Source organism: Ipomoea nil, unplaced genomic scaffold (genome assembly GCF_001879475.1).
Source record: "Ipomoea nil cultivar Tokyo-kokei standard unplaced genomic scaffold, Asagao_1.1 scaffold2792, whole genome shotgun sequence".
NCBI lineage: Eukaryota > Viridiplantae > Streptophyta > Magnoliopsida > Solanales > Convolvulaceae > Ipomoea > Ipomoea nil.
In genome coordinates this window covers 1,726,560-1,741,994 of record NW_017619220.1, presented here as the reverse complement: position 1 = coordinate 1,741,994, position 15,435 = coordinate 1,726,560, and the positions used below count along the sequence as shown (strand labels likewise).

At 34.4% G+C, this 15,435-nt stretch overlaps 1 protein-coding gene across 1 annotated transcript; it reads right to left on the bottom strand.

Moving 5' to 3' along the window:
* Nucleotides 1–5,710: 5,710 nt before the first annotated feature.
* LOC109157780 lies at nt 5,711–6,442 on the bottom strand. Its single transcript, XM_019305620.1, has 2 exons — nt 6,239–6,442; nt 5,711–6,148 (listed from the first exon to the last, which is right to left on the bottom strand). Exons 1-2 carry the CDS (start codon nt 6,440–6,442, stop codon nt 5,711–5,713), a joined length of 642 nt encoding a protein of 213 aa, XP_019161165.1.
* Nucleotides 6,443–15,435: the final 8,993 nt, after the last annotated feature.

Genomic DNA, 15,435 nt, shown 5'->3' with positions numbered 1-15,435 from the left:
TAAATTGTATATCATCGCTATCAATAATATATTTATAAATACTTTTTAATTTAATTAGATCAACTCTAAGTATTTTATATTAATTTAAATATGATAATACATAATTGAAACTTTTAGATTATATTAACTAGATAGTTCATAAAAATGAAATTTTCTTTTAAAATATTAACTAGATAGTTTAAATTGGTCCTTTGACTTTTAATTGCACCCAAAGTAATCCTCTGACTATAGTAAAATACTGAATTACCAGTTTTATCCCTCATTTAAACACCCACTTAACACCAAAATTAATATAGAACTATTTTGACTTAAAATTCAATAGTCAAAAGATTATTTTAGTTGTAATTAAAAGTCAAAGAACCAATTTGAAAAAATGACATAGTACGAAGATATTTTGGGAATTAACTCAAACTACAACTAGTGGGAATGTTCAACTATACAAAACCATACTTGCTCCAATGAGCAATCGCCATGCAAGGGCTAGATCACGTGGCATTATTGTGCTAAGCGGTCAATACTCTCAACTAACGACCATATCATTTTTCTAATTTTCTTCAAAGATGTTTGACAAAATGTTTTGTCGTGGGACAAGACAATGCCGAAATCATATCATTAATGAGATACTTCCACAATTTCTTGTGTCAACGATTGTTTAAATGATGATATATGATTTAATTTTATTTTTACTTAGGAGTTTACTTAATGAGAGACTGAGAGTATTTATATATAGAATCTTATATAATAATATACAACACAGTTGCATTGTGTTCATCCTAAAACAATGAGGACATAATTTTGTCGCACACAAAAAGAAAAAATAAAGGACAAAATTCTATTGCTATTCGCCTATTCCCAAATTGATAATTTTCCATATATTTAGGTATCTAATACGATGTTATATTATCGATATTGTAAGTTGAATCTACGAGCGCATAGTTACCAAATATACGATCCAAAGACTTACTTTTTTTTTTTAATGCACTTTTATGTCAATAATATAAAAAATAAAATAATACTGCCATCCACCGATAGCATAACAATTTATAATTTCTAAAACACCAAAAATATTTGCAATGAGGACTAAATATCTTCAAAAATTGTAAATTGTAAATAAAAAAAGTACATTATTGCATGCCCCGGACCTATAAAATGATTGGATTGAGCCTGAATATCATGCTATAAACACATAACAATTTACAATTTTTGAATCTAAATGTAAGTACATCGTAAAGGGGGTGGGGTGGGGACAATTATTATTGTGGACCATAAAAAATATTATTTGTGTACATAATTAAATACATTATTCTATATACTATGAAATATTGTACATTCAGTACATAAATAATGTACTTTTAGTATATTAAAAATGTATCTTGTAGTCAGAAAAAATATATTATTTGAATATTAAAAATACACTATTTGTATATTAAAAATGCACTTTTTTATGGTCTACACAACACTGTGTGGACCATCGTCCATATAATAATTTGCCGGGTGGGGTAGAATGGGTCCTGAGTAAGGGCCCAGGCTACCCTTGCCCAAGGCCCGCCCAGATGATAGTAATTCCATTTTTATTCTTATAATATCAAATAAAAATGCAGAAAAAAAAAAAAAAAGAGAATTGATTGTTGTGACACTTGAATATTTGTTGAGCTTTGTGTATATCAAACTTTCCATTTCCTTATTATTATTATTATTATTATTATTATTATTATTATTATTATTATTATTTTATTTAGGGTATAATTTTGAATCGACAAGCCAAAAGAATTTGGTGACTTTAATAATTAAGAAGGTAAAAATTGGAAAGAGGTGGATTAGATGCAAAAAATAAAGTTGCATCTCTCTCTTTACACGTGCAACAGTACTTCTTGCCTAGCTTTCAGTTCAATTCATTATTCATTGTAGACTCCTTTTGGCTTTGTGATTTCCCCCAAAAAAATCATTTGTAATGTCCCATCAACAACATTTGGGAGAAGAATACAACGTTAATCCATCACCCTAAGCCTATGTTTTCATTCTTTTTCATACAATTTTTTTTTTTTTTTTCTGGCATATGATGAGTTGATGATATTAATTAATGAATTCTAATTTGAATGGAATTAAAGTCTAATAATTAAATGTCATTACATAAAGTAAATCACATATTTAATTGGGTTATCTATCCATTCAATTGCATGTTTAATTAGGTCATATATCAGTTGAGTGGATCCATCAATTAACTAACAACTTGTCATGTTAACTATATCACCATACTGTTGCTGCCACATTCTATTTCTTTGATCAGTATTTGACTCAGCAGCTTATGTTTCGGTAGAATATACAACAAACTTACTTTTCTTTAAAAACAATTAGGATGGTCATCATCTAGATATATTTATTTCATAAGCTCTCTTACATATTTTTTTTTCTCCCATCCATGATTTTCTAGTATAGGGCAATGGTTACCTACATTCTGAATCTTTTCGGAAGTGAGCAGAATATCTTCTTGGGAATGGTTCACCAAGAATACTAGCTCGGTTGGTAAGTGTTAGAAATAATTTATTCCTAACGTTGATTCATATAATAAAGTTTTTTTTTTTTTTTTTTTTTTTTTTTTTTTTTTTTTTTTTTAAACCAAACGACCATTGCATTAAATTGAATCCAAATGAAGAGAGTTACAAATGATAGGAGGAGGGTCTGTGAACCACTCCGAGCAATCAGACAAAGAAACAGACTGCCTTGCTAACAAGTGGGCTGCCTGATTCGCAGATCGCCTAACGAAACATAAACTACAATGAGCAAAACTACTCATTAAGTTTTTGATATCAGCTAAAATCAAATGAAATGATGAAACTCCAATCTCATAATTGAAACTCTGAATAACTTGTAGGGAGTCGGACTCAATGATAACGTTGTCAACGTTAAGGGATTTGAGCCACGATAGTGAAAACAATCCTCTCCAGTGCGTTCCCCTTGCAGCCTTGAACTGTCCATGATCGTCCCTTAACACACAGCCAAATCTCATGCGGCCTTCGTTGGCACTAATGGTAGCATCTACGTTCAACTTCATGAAGCCAAGCCTGGGTTTTTTCCACCGGTCATTAGGTGCAGCAGTTCTCTACATATGCTGATTGTCTGTGGTTGCAGCAGTCCAAGCGGAGTAGTACGCTTATGATCTTGTTATCAAACTGCTAGGCGATTCGATGGATTGGCTTCTCCAAACAATGTTGTTCCTCAGATTCCACACATTCCAGCAGACCATGGAGAAGGTACAGAACTGATCTTCAGATAAGGTGGCTAGCGCGATATTCAACCAAGTCTGGAAGTTGTCTGTGGTGCATTGAAGATAATTAAAGTGGAGATAATTCCAGCAAGACTTGGTGTAGCTGCATTCCGCAAGAAGATGAAGGATGGACTCGCTGCAGCTGCTGCATAGAATGCATTGTTCGTCACAGTTGATATGCCTCTGTCTTAATCTATCCTTGGTAAGAAGACACGAAGTGCAAGCCTGCCATAAGAATGTCTTGACTTTCGGCGGAAGTTTACAACTCCATATTCTGCTCCAATGCTTAATATCTTCCGATCTCAACACTCCACCAATGCCCTTATAGCAGCTTTTCACCGAGAACTTCCCATTGTCTTCAGGGCCCCAGATAACTGTATCCTACACATTCTGATTGGAAAGAGGAATCTTCATAATCAAATCTGCATCTCTGGTGGTGAAGATCTCCCGAATGATGTTCTCATCCCAATACTTAGTAACTGGGTCAATGAGGTCTTCCACTTTGGAGTGTTCCATGAATGGATGCTTGGTTAGACTGAGCAACCTTATCAATTTTTGCATCCATTTTCTTCATCATAGTGTCCTGGCTAGCCATGTATTGCATGAACATCTCCTCCAATTGAGGCTTCTTCTCCTGAGCAGGAAGTTGAGACTGTTGTGGTGCAGGTGGCTGCTGGAAAGGTCTGTATTGTTGATGCTGGAATCCTGATGGTCCTTATTGCTTATCAAGAGGGTAAGGAAAGGACATCCGGTAGCCAATTATATCCCCAAATGCGAGTGTGAGAACCATTGCCAATCCTCCATCTTGAATGCTTACGAATTATGTCTTGAGTAGCCATCAAACTACTCCAAATGAAAGACGGGTTGCACCTAATCTAGCATTAATAAAAGAAGAGTTAGGAAAATATCTCGCCTTATAAATTCTTGAAACCAAGGAATTGGGATCAATGGTTAATTTCCAGGCTTGTTTACTAAGAAGAGAAAGATTGAAGCCATGAAGATCCCGAAAGCCAAGTCCACCCCATTTCTTTGGTGTGCAGAGACCCCTCCAGCTTTTCCAGATGATACCTTTGCAGTTGCTACCACCACCTTTCCACCAATAAGAGTTCATAGTAGTTTCTACTTCTTGGAGTAACCCTTTTGGCTGAAGAAAAACCCCCATAGCATAAGATGGAATAGCCTGAATGACAGATTTCAGCAATATCTCTCTCCCAGCTTTAGAGATAAATATGTGATTCCATCCTTGAATACGACTCACAATACGATGTTTGATAAATTTCAGAATGTCAGTCTTATTTCTGCAGATGATCATAGGGAGCCCCAGATAGTTTCCATTATTGCCACTGTGATGAATGCCCAAGATGTTCTGAGCTGATCTATCACAGAATCAGAGATATTTTTGCTAAAAGCCAGTGTTGATTTGTTCAGGTTTATACATTGACCAGAGGTTTTCTCATAGTCCATAAGAAATTGTTTCAAATTTGTTGCTTCCTCCACCGATGCCTTGAAGAAAATGAAGCTATCATCGGCAAAAAATAGGTGGCTGATAGAAGGAGAATATCTGGTCGTTGTGAAACCATGAATTCTGCCAATTCTCTCGTAATCCCTGATCATAGCACTGAATCCCTCAGCAACCAAAATAAACAGATAAGGAGAGATATGGTCTCCCTGCCTAAGGCCTCTTTGAGGTATGATAGGTCCAATTTCCTACCACTTGTTCAACACAAAATAGCTCACAGTTGAGACACACTCCATGATTAAATTGATCCATCTTACATCAAATCCCAATTTGATCATAATGTTCCTTGAGAAGGGGCCACTCTAATCTGTCGTATGCCTTACTAATATCCAACTTGAGGGCAGCTAAACCAATTTTCCCCTGGGACTTACGTTTCATATAATGTTGCATCTCGAACGCAATCATTATGTTGTCGGTGATTTGTCTTCCTGGGACAAAAGCACCTTGATTCTCAGAAATGAGATCATTCAATAAGCACTTTAACCTATTTGCTAACGCCTTGGCAAGAATCTTGTAGGCAACAGAACATAAGGCAATTGGCCTAAGGTCGGCCATGGTCTCAGGGTGGGTTTTTTAGGAATCAACACGATCTGCGTTATATTAATGTTCTTGGGTATCTTTCCAGAGGTCAGAAATTCATTACAAAAATCCACCAAACTGTCACATAAAATATCCCAATACGATTGAAAAAACCCCGGATTAAAACCATCAAAACCTGGGCTCTTGTCCGGGTGCATGCCAAAAACTGCCTTCTTAATTTCAGATGTAGTAAATCTTCTTAATAACATTTTGTTGTGGGAGTCAGTAATCCTAGAGGTTATACAGTTCAACACAGGATCACAATTGCCAGCTTTAGAGGAAAAAGTATTGGAAAAATAATCTCTTACCAGAGAGTCCAGGCCGGGACCTTGAGGAATCCAATTGCCTTACTGGTCACGAAGTCTAAGTATCTCATTGTTCCTCCTTCTCTGATTCACCGCATTGTGGAAGAATTTCGTGTTGTTATCACCACCTTTGAGCCAATAGAGCTTGGCCCTCTGCTTCCAGAATTGGTTTTGTTTATCCAAGTTACATATCAATTGTGACTGGACAACAGCAAAATCTCGGATACTCCCTGCGTCTGTTCTAGGTCTGAGGAACTCTAACCTTCTCTTAAGATTGTCGATCTGTGGTTGCATGTTCCGATTCTGATCTTTGCCCCGCTTCCAGATCTCATAGCTACAAATCTCAAATCTTGAACTAATTTGAAGACCCTGAGAATTTGACCAGCTTTGATGAACAATTTCTCTGCACCGCGCTTCCTTCAACCAATAATTTTCGAATTTAAAACACCTGCGTTTCCTTGTTCTTGAAGCAGGAGACGGCTAGATTGCAATGGGAATATGATCACTTGTAGGTGCTTTGAAAGACTCTGCATTAGCTCCTTCGAACATATCTAGCCAAGTGTTGTTAACCAGAATACGGTCGAGTTTCTCTCTAATCCAGTGAGAAGTCCCTCTTCCTTTTTCCCAGGTGAACTGGTAGCCCTTGAACCAATGATCTCTAAGCCCACAGTAAACAATGGCTTCATTGAAGCCGTTCATGAGCCATTGGGGTTGAGCCGCACCTCCGATTTTCTCATCTGGGACGCGAATGTCGTTGAAGTCCCCCAAAAGCATCCATGGTAGAGATGAAGCTAGAGAAAGCTGCTTTAGAAGGCTTCAAGAGGCCTTCCTTCTGTGTCTTTCAAGATTCCCATAGAAACCAGTATAACGCCAAGTGGAGGGAACAGTACTCATCTTGACTGTAATGTCTATGAAGTTGACAGAACTATCCAGAATGTTTATCTCCAAAACTTTATTCCAAAGTAAGTCTAATCTATCACCTTGGCCCACACTATCCACTGTGACAATATTATCAAATTTCTGCTTATTCCTTATACCATCCATTTGCACCGCATCAAGTTTAATTTGTTTCCATTAAAAACAAAAGAACTGGCTTTTTGGAGTAGACCATGTCCACTAATAAAGTTGTAATTCCATAAAGTACTCTTCGCAATGATTACTGATGTATAAAGGCGGAATTACCGGGCGAAATTCCTTCCCTGTCGTTATAAGTCTATAAGAGTTAAAAGATGTATGTTAGAGAAGGTTATGTGTTCTTTTAAGAATATTGTCTTTTTTGGGTGCCTTTAAGGAATCATTGAGGCCCTAATCTATTGGGGTTTTCTCATTATATCTTTCATAGACTGAGGAAAACTCTTGGGATTGGCGTTTTCTAGTCTATGTATCATATTAAAGTATAGAAATCAGAGAGGTGAAGTTACCAGTCCTGATTTATTCAATTTAGATTAAAAGACATTTTCGGTCCTAGACTTATAGTGGCTTGGACAATTTTAGTCATCCATAACAAATTTTGCCAATTTTTTGCCACACTTATTGTGACGAGGACAATTTTGACCCTCCATCAAAATTTCCATCTATTGACCGTCTACATGAAGGGCATTTCTGTCATTCAATGTGTTGTTCTCAAGCGCAAAAGGAAGTGTGTTGTAGAAAATTATTTGAGTCGCTGATCTCTCAAGATCAGTTTATAATCATAGATAGCCGTTCCAGTTGCCAACTGGACGTCGGAACTGAACTGTGTAGCTTTTCCCAAAGCTTTAGACATCCATTGATACAGTACATCTGCAAGAACCCTGCAGAAATGCACGAAATAAAGAAGCTCCATCGTCCTGTATCAGCAGTGATGGGCAGAATTAGTAAAATTAAAAATAATGGTGGATATTAAAATAAGGACATGGTTGGGAGAGGGGAGGGGGTCATTGTGTGTCGCAGAATAAACACTGACTTCCTTCGCAAAATAAACAAGTGATTCTTGAGAGTTGGATCCCAGCACAAAATGCAACCCTTAGCTTTCCTAAAATGAAGGCAAAAAATTCAATGTAATTAAGGGAGTGTTACTTTCATTTTAACAACTGCATATAATATTGAAAGTTGTGTATATATGAAATAGGTACGGGCAAGCCTGTGACACACAGATAGAGGAGGGGTATCCAAGCTCCTTCTCGAATCTTGACCTTTGCTGACAGATAGAGGAGTTCCAAACAATGCAACAAAAGTAGTGGCTGTTAGTATCTTCTTCTTCCACATGACGACCATCACCATTGCCTGATTGCCATCAAGCAAGTTGTCACGAACATAACAGTTGTGACCGTCAAGCCTGCAAAAGCCTCGGGAAGCAATTTTCATAAAACAAATTGCATGTGTAGCAATTTAATAAGCTAAACAATGACTTAGAGCTATACCATAAACAACTCCAATCTTGTTTGTGTCCCTTAATTAATCCGATAGTAACAACTAAACAGAGGCAATATAATAACAAATTTAATCTCTATATTATTTTACTTTTAATCCATATTATAATGTACATCCGCACCGGCAACAAAAGCAGCGAGAGGATTTCCACGGCGACGACGTTGGTTCGCTACTCCGATAGAGTCTCGTCGCTCACCCACATCTCCACCTCTGCAGCGGCCTACTTTAACAACTGAGAAGATCTGTAGTTCATACCTAGAATTCAGACCTTATCCACAAACTCCGGCTCCAACGTTGACGACTCCACCTCCGTCCCCTAGACCCAGGCCATCACCACTGTCGAGTTCACCGGCATTTCCATTGACTTTGTGAATGCCCTCCGCTACTCCCAATGCCCCACCGAAGCTCTATCTCTTGCTATCAACCCCCAGACTACAAAAATGCCATTGTTTCCGCGACTCGACACCCCAAAAAAAAATTCCCGACACCTTTAGAAAATGGAGACGATGAGAGAAAACCAAAGAGATCAATTAGGGATTTCAATTTATAATATAAATCTTTTTATTATCAGATTAATTTTTTTTTAATGAAATCAAGAACAAAACACGCAGAGATATAATATATAGAAGGAGATAGGTTGAATTGACGCAAATACCCCTTATCAGATTGTTAACAGACGGAAATTTTGACGGAGGACCAAAATTGTCCTTGTTACAATAAGTAAGGATGTTAACGAACCAAACATAAATGAACGAAAGTTGTTCATATTCGTTTGTTAAGAATTTTGGGGTGTTCGTGTTCGTGTTCGTTTGTTAAGGTTTTTGAAAATCCTGTTCGTGTTTGTTTGTTAAGCCTTCATTCGTGTTTGTTAACGTTCGCGAATGTGTTTGTCAACGTTCGCGAACACGTTCACGAACGTGTTCGTTAACGTTAACAAACACGTTCACGAACATGTTGGTTTACATTCATGAGCACGTTCGTGAAACTTTAATAACCAAACACCTGCACATGTTCATGATCACAATTCGTTCGTGAATAAGAAATAATCTACGTTCATGTTCGCGAACATTATTAAACGAACACAAACGAGCTTGTTCACGAACATTATTAAACGAACACAAATAATCTTGTTCACGAACATTATTAAACGAACACAAACGAGCTTGTTCACGATCTCTTACCAAACGAGCATACAACTATTCAAGCTCTGTTCGTTTATTAATCGAGCTCTAATTTTTGTTTGTTAATGGTTCGTTTACCTTAACAAACGAACATAAACGAACGCTTATCGAACATGAACAGAGTATTTTGCCGAAAGCTCTGCTCGCTAACTTCGCTAACAATAAATGTGGCCATAAATTGGTAAAAATTATCGGACGTTGTAGGTGATTTATGTAGTAGTGATTGCTACTAAATAAAAACATTATGTTGCACACTAAACACGGCAAATTATATATCATCGACTAGGGTCCATCTTGTACTGTGGATCTTGATTCATAATAATATTTAGATTATGTGTTTGCAATTAACATATTATGTATCTTCAGTTAACAAATTATGCAGCCATGGCCAGATTTTAGGCCGTGCAAAATGGGCAACGACAATGAGACTCAATTTTTAGAGGGCCTAATATTTACGATTTTACGCCGTTCATACTTATTTGAAATAAAAATCATATATTTTACAGTAGGAACTGTGATTTTTGCATTCAACTGGTTTTATACCGTTCATACTTATTTGAAATATAAAAATCATATATTTTACAATATTGGTTTTAAAGATTACGCTTATACTTTTAGTAGGACTTCATTTATTTATAAGAACGGGGCCACAAATATAAAAAACTGGCCCAGTATGCAGCTATAAATAAATTGAAATTGCATAATATGTTATCCACAAATATATAATTTACTAACTATAAACACATAATATATATATTAGTGCTAGTACATAATATGTTAATTATAATAAGTACATATATAATTTAATAACTGAAGACACATATCATATCAACTACAGATACATATCTTTATATTGTTTCGAACCAAAATTCACAACTCAAGATAGACGATGATGTATAGTGTAACAATTGCACTAAAAACATTCTTCAATTATAAAACTCAAGATAGACGATGATGTATAGTGTAACAATTGCACTAAAAACATTCTTCAATTATAAAAGGAATAAGGTTCAAATTGACTACTAAACGTAACCTGAAAATGCAATTAGGCCACTGAACGAAAAAAAAAAAAAAAAAAAAAGGTGCAATTAGGCCACTGGACACTCCAAATGTATGCAATTTTACCTGATAGCAGGTTACCATCAATTTTAGTAGGTTACATGCTTACGTCACAACTGAGTTGACAGTTTTAGTAATTTTTAATAATTATTTTTTTTCAAAAAAAAAAAAAAAACGACGGGGTGGCCGGCGTCGTTTTATTTTATTTTTTAATTTTTTTTTTCATTTTTTTAATATTTATTAAAAATTATTAAAAATGCCAACTCAGCTGCCACGTAAGCATATAACCTGCTAAAATTAATGGTAACCTGCTATCCGGTGAAATTGCATACAATTGGAGTGATCAGTGGCCTAATTGCACGTTTTTGGAGTGTTCAATGACCTAATTGTACTTTTTTTTTTTTCGTTCAGTGGCCTAATTACATTTTCAGATTACGTTCAATGGCCAATTTGAACCTTATTCCATTATAAAATGATATTTGAGTCAAAATGAGGCGCCCATAATTTTCATGTAATTTTTTGGGGGTTAATTATGACTTTTCTGAACCTCATGAAAGTTGTTGCTATCCTGACAGCAATTATACTGTGGACCATAATTGCGGACCACGGTACACGTGCACCGCAGTAAAAAACGACGTCGTTTTTTTAAATAAAGAAACAGAACGCCGTTACAATTAACGAAGCGTGTATTTTTTGTGTATTTATTACCAACTGAAACTATAGTGTATCAAAACTGATACTGCCTCACGTATTATTTTTATATTATCAAGTGAAACTGCAATTGAAATAAAATGAAACTGTAGTTGTGTTGAAATGAAACTGCATTGTATACAAAATGAAATTGAATAACAATTTCACATATTTGAGTATATATTACCCATCGAAACTGTAGTTATATCAAAATGATATTGTAGTTGTGTTGAAATGAAACTGCAGTGTATATAAAATAAAACTGAATAACATTTCACATATTTGAGTGTATATTGTGCAATAAAGCTGTAGTTATATCGAAATGATTATGTAATTGTATATAAAATAAAATTAAATAACATTCTCACATATTTGAGTGTATAAATATCAAATGAATTTATGTTATATCGAAATGAAACTGCAGTGTATACAAAATGAAACTGAATAACAGAATTACTTTTGCGGAACAGCCCGAAACGGCGCAAAACGAGTGACGTTTCTTTCATTAAACAAAACGACGTCATTTTGAAACTCGGTGCATAATCGATTATGCACCGCGGTGCATGAACGATATAATTTGCCCTGCTTTTAAGTGGTTGTTAGCTTGCAATTTTTAAATGATAGCCCAGAACTAGCTGGCAAATTATTGTGTGGACCATGGTCCATACAATGTTATGTGGACCATAACAAAAAGTATATTTATAATATACTAAATGTACATTATTTTTATGCTGAATGTACATTTTACAATATAATGTACACTCAGAACAAAAATAATGTACATCCCCTGAATACAATGTACATTATTTTTGTACTGAATGTACATTATTTTTATGCAGAATGTACATTATTTTACAGTAGACAAAATATGGTCCACACAACTTGTGTGGACCATGGTCCATACAATAATGATTGAGAACTAGCTATAGTGGGCTATGCATGCTCATAATGTCATATGGGGTACTCAATAAGCTTCATCTAAGTCGTTGCAAATGGGCTTTGTCCAAATATAAATGCCCACAAATGTTAAACTACCATAAGAGCCTGCAATCATTATTGCATGGACCATGGTCCATACAATTGTGTAGACTACAAATAAAAAGTACATTTTTAATATATTAAAGATACATTATTTGTATAATAAAAGTACATTATTTGAGGGTACATTATTTTAGTACTAAAAGTACATTATTTTATATATATAATATATTATCAAATAATGTACCTTCAGTACACAAATAATGTATCTTTAGTATATTAAAAATGTACCATATATTTATGGTCCACTCAAGTTGTGTGGACCATGGTCCATACAATAATTTTTCATGAGCCTGTGAGCAAATTATATCGTGCACCAGGGTGCACAATGCTAAGAGTTTATGTGTATTATGTTAAGAGTTCATGTGTATTATGTTTAACATTTATGTGTATTATGTTAAGAGTTCATGTGTATTATATATTATTTTAAGATTGTGAATTATATTAGGAGTTTATGCGTATTATACTATACAATTATGTATATACGAAACATTCTTCTAAACATGAAATTTTGGGAAGAATGTATATACGAAATATGAAATTTTTAGAGCGCACAATGCATTGTGCACCCTGGTGCACGATATAACAATTGGAGCATGTATTATTATTATTATTATTATTATTATTATTATTATTATTATCATTATCATTATCATTATCATTATCATTATCATTATCTTGATTGACCATGCAAGATAAACTAAGTTTAAAATAAATTCCACTTAAATTTATTTATTTTTCTTTTCTTTCTATAAAAATAAAATTAATGTATAAATAAAAATATATAATTAAACACTCTAATTAATATATTTTAAATGACATCCATATTGATATACTTTTTTTTCTAAATGCATGTAGTATTAAATTAGAATACAATTACATTGAGTCACTATTAAAAGTTCATTATCAATATACTATAGTTTTATTTTCAAAAAACTGTACGTTGATTTTCATAATACAAATACAAATATATCATTATATTGATTATGAGTGAACAAGAATCTGTCAAATTTGCTCTCATCCAATCCATATCTACTTAAAGTGGATGGATGTGGATCCATTTAGTGAAAATCTGCGCGAATTGAAAAAAGATGTGACTTCTAAAAATATGTTATATCCAATCCATTCCATATTTTCAACATTCCACTAATCCGCTACCAAAACGATGTGTGTTACGCGTGCACTAGAAAGAGAGACAATAACTTAGTAGCCTAATAAAGAAATATCCTATTGTAGGTGCAAAAATCTAAAGTTATAATTCAATTTAATTTTACATTTTTCTACACTTAGCCTAGGGTCTTAACCCTTAAGTATACTTTTCTCAATTGTCCTATTGAAGTTAAGTTTCTGCGTTATTCCCTCTTCAAGTAAACTTATTCATCTTCACAATGCCAAAATCATAAGTTAAATAAGCACTACTTCAAGTCAGTCTTAAAACACTACTGGAAATTATGAAATTTTCGACCATTTGAAAGTGATTTTAAATCAAATCGAAAGCAAAAAGTAGTCGGAAATAGCTATAAAGGTTTTCCCGGACACCAAAAGTGATCGGAACAAGGCTTTCGACTTGATTTAAGATCATTTTCAGGTGGTCGGAAATTCCATAATTTTCAGCAGTGAAATTCGTCATTCAATATGCATCTAATTTGTCAATAGTAGATTGGAATGGAATTGATCTACCGCCCTTGTGAATATAATTTTTCATATCCACCTTAAGCATATTAGATGCAGATTCAATTTTTCATATGGAATTGATCTACAGCCCTAATATGATGGATATCAATTAAGTTCATTAAACAAACACAACAAGTTTATTTTCACAATACTAGCTACAAGTTGATTTTAAAAATATTGCATGTTAATTTTCACATTTATAATACAAGTGCAATTATCATGATGGATCTCAAATAAATTTATTAATTAAGCACTATAAGTTTATTTTTACAATACTAAAATAATTTTATTTATACAATAATGAAGATTCATCTTTACAATAATAGTACGTGGAACTACATCATAATACTTATGAACCTAAAATAGGTTCATTATATTCTTTTTTCACAATACATAAAGTTCGTTTTATCAATATTATAAGTCCATTAGTAAATATCTAAGACTCAAATGGAAAGCAATCTAATTTCTAAGAAATCACCCAATAAATATCATCATAAATCATGACTACATATTTTCTAAGTCACTATTATAACTTCATTACATAATTATTGAAACAATACACTGAAAAAAGTAATACTATGTGTGTGGTTTAAAAGATCTCAATAAAATATTTTTAAATAAAATTGATTTTGTTTATACAAAAAGTCAAGAATAACATGTTGTGATAATTGACAAATTGATATCATTTTAATCAACCAAGCTACAATATTGTTACAATGTATCTGGACTCATATGTGATACATTTAGATTTTAAACAAAAAACTTACAATATTATAATAACAAATCATGTCCATTATGCAAGGTATGTCATGGTCCACGGCGTAATTTGCTTTATATCATGGAGACATGAGCCAAATTTCATGTTGTATTATGGACCTATTGTTGGATGAAATACATGAACTAATTATAATAATTTTACAAAAAAATGATTATTATTTCTGAAAAAAAATAAAAAATTGGGAAGAAAAACACAGAGATGAAAGGATATGGTTGGTAGGTGGTTAGTATGAGTCGAGCGAAGCACTCTTTCCTTAAAACCTTATTTGTCGCCTCCCAAAGGTGCTAGGAATGCTGCATACAGCCTAGGTTTCCTAGGATCAAACATACTACGATTCTAAGTTACGTTATTATGAGCACTCAAACTTAGAACCCAACGAACAAGAACGTTGGATGAACACAGGAGGTTACCGTGTGGTACTTACGAGACGAGAGGTACCGAGAAGTTGCGAGTGGTTAACGTACCCAAGTTGGCCGAACGGCTAGCTGAGCCTATGGTAAGTTGCGAGTGTGGGTTCTAGGGTTGGAGAATTGAGAAGAAGAGAGAAGAAGGGTTGAGAAGAGAGTCGAGGTGAAGAAGAATTCAGAATAGTATTGCATTTGGTAAAACATAGCTTGATTACATTGTAACTGCCTATTTAACTGGAGGATTACAACTGCTAACAACTTTAACTACTCTAGCCACTAAACGATGTCGCGTGGCCTTGCCTTCAACCGTTCCCCAACTGACCCTTCAAACACTGCGTTTAGATTAGTGCACAGTTCAGTTCACAACTGCCCTCTGTCCGGTATTTCTGTTATTGTAGTCCTACGACGTCGTTTTCTATTGTTGGCTTCCCTTTAGATCATTACATCACTTCCCCCGCTCAATGATCCTTGACCCCAAGGATCAAACTCAAGAAATTGCCTCTTGATGTGGTAAAAATCCTCTCACGC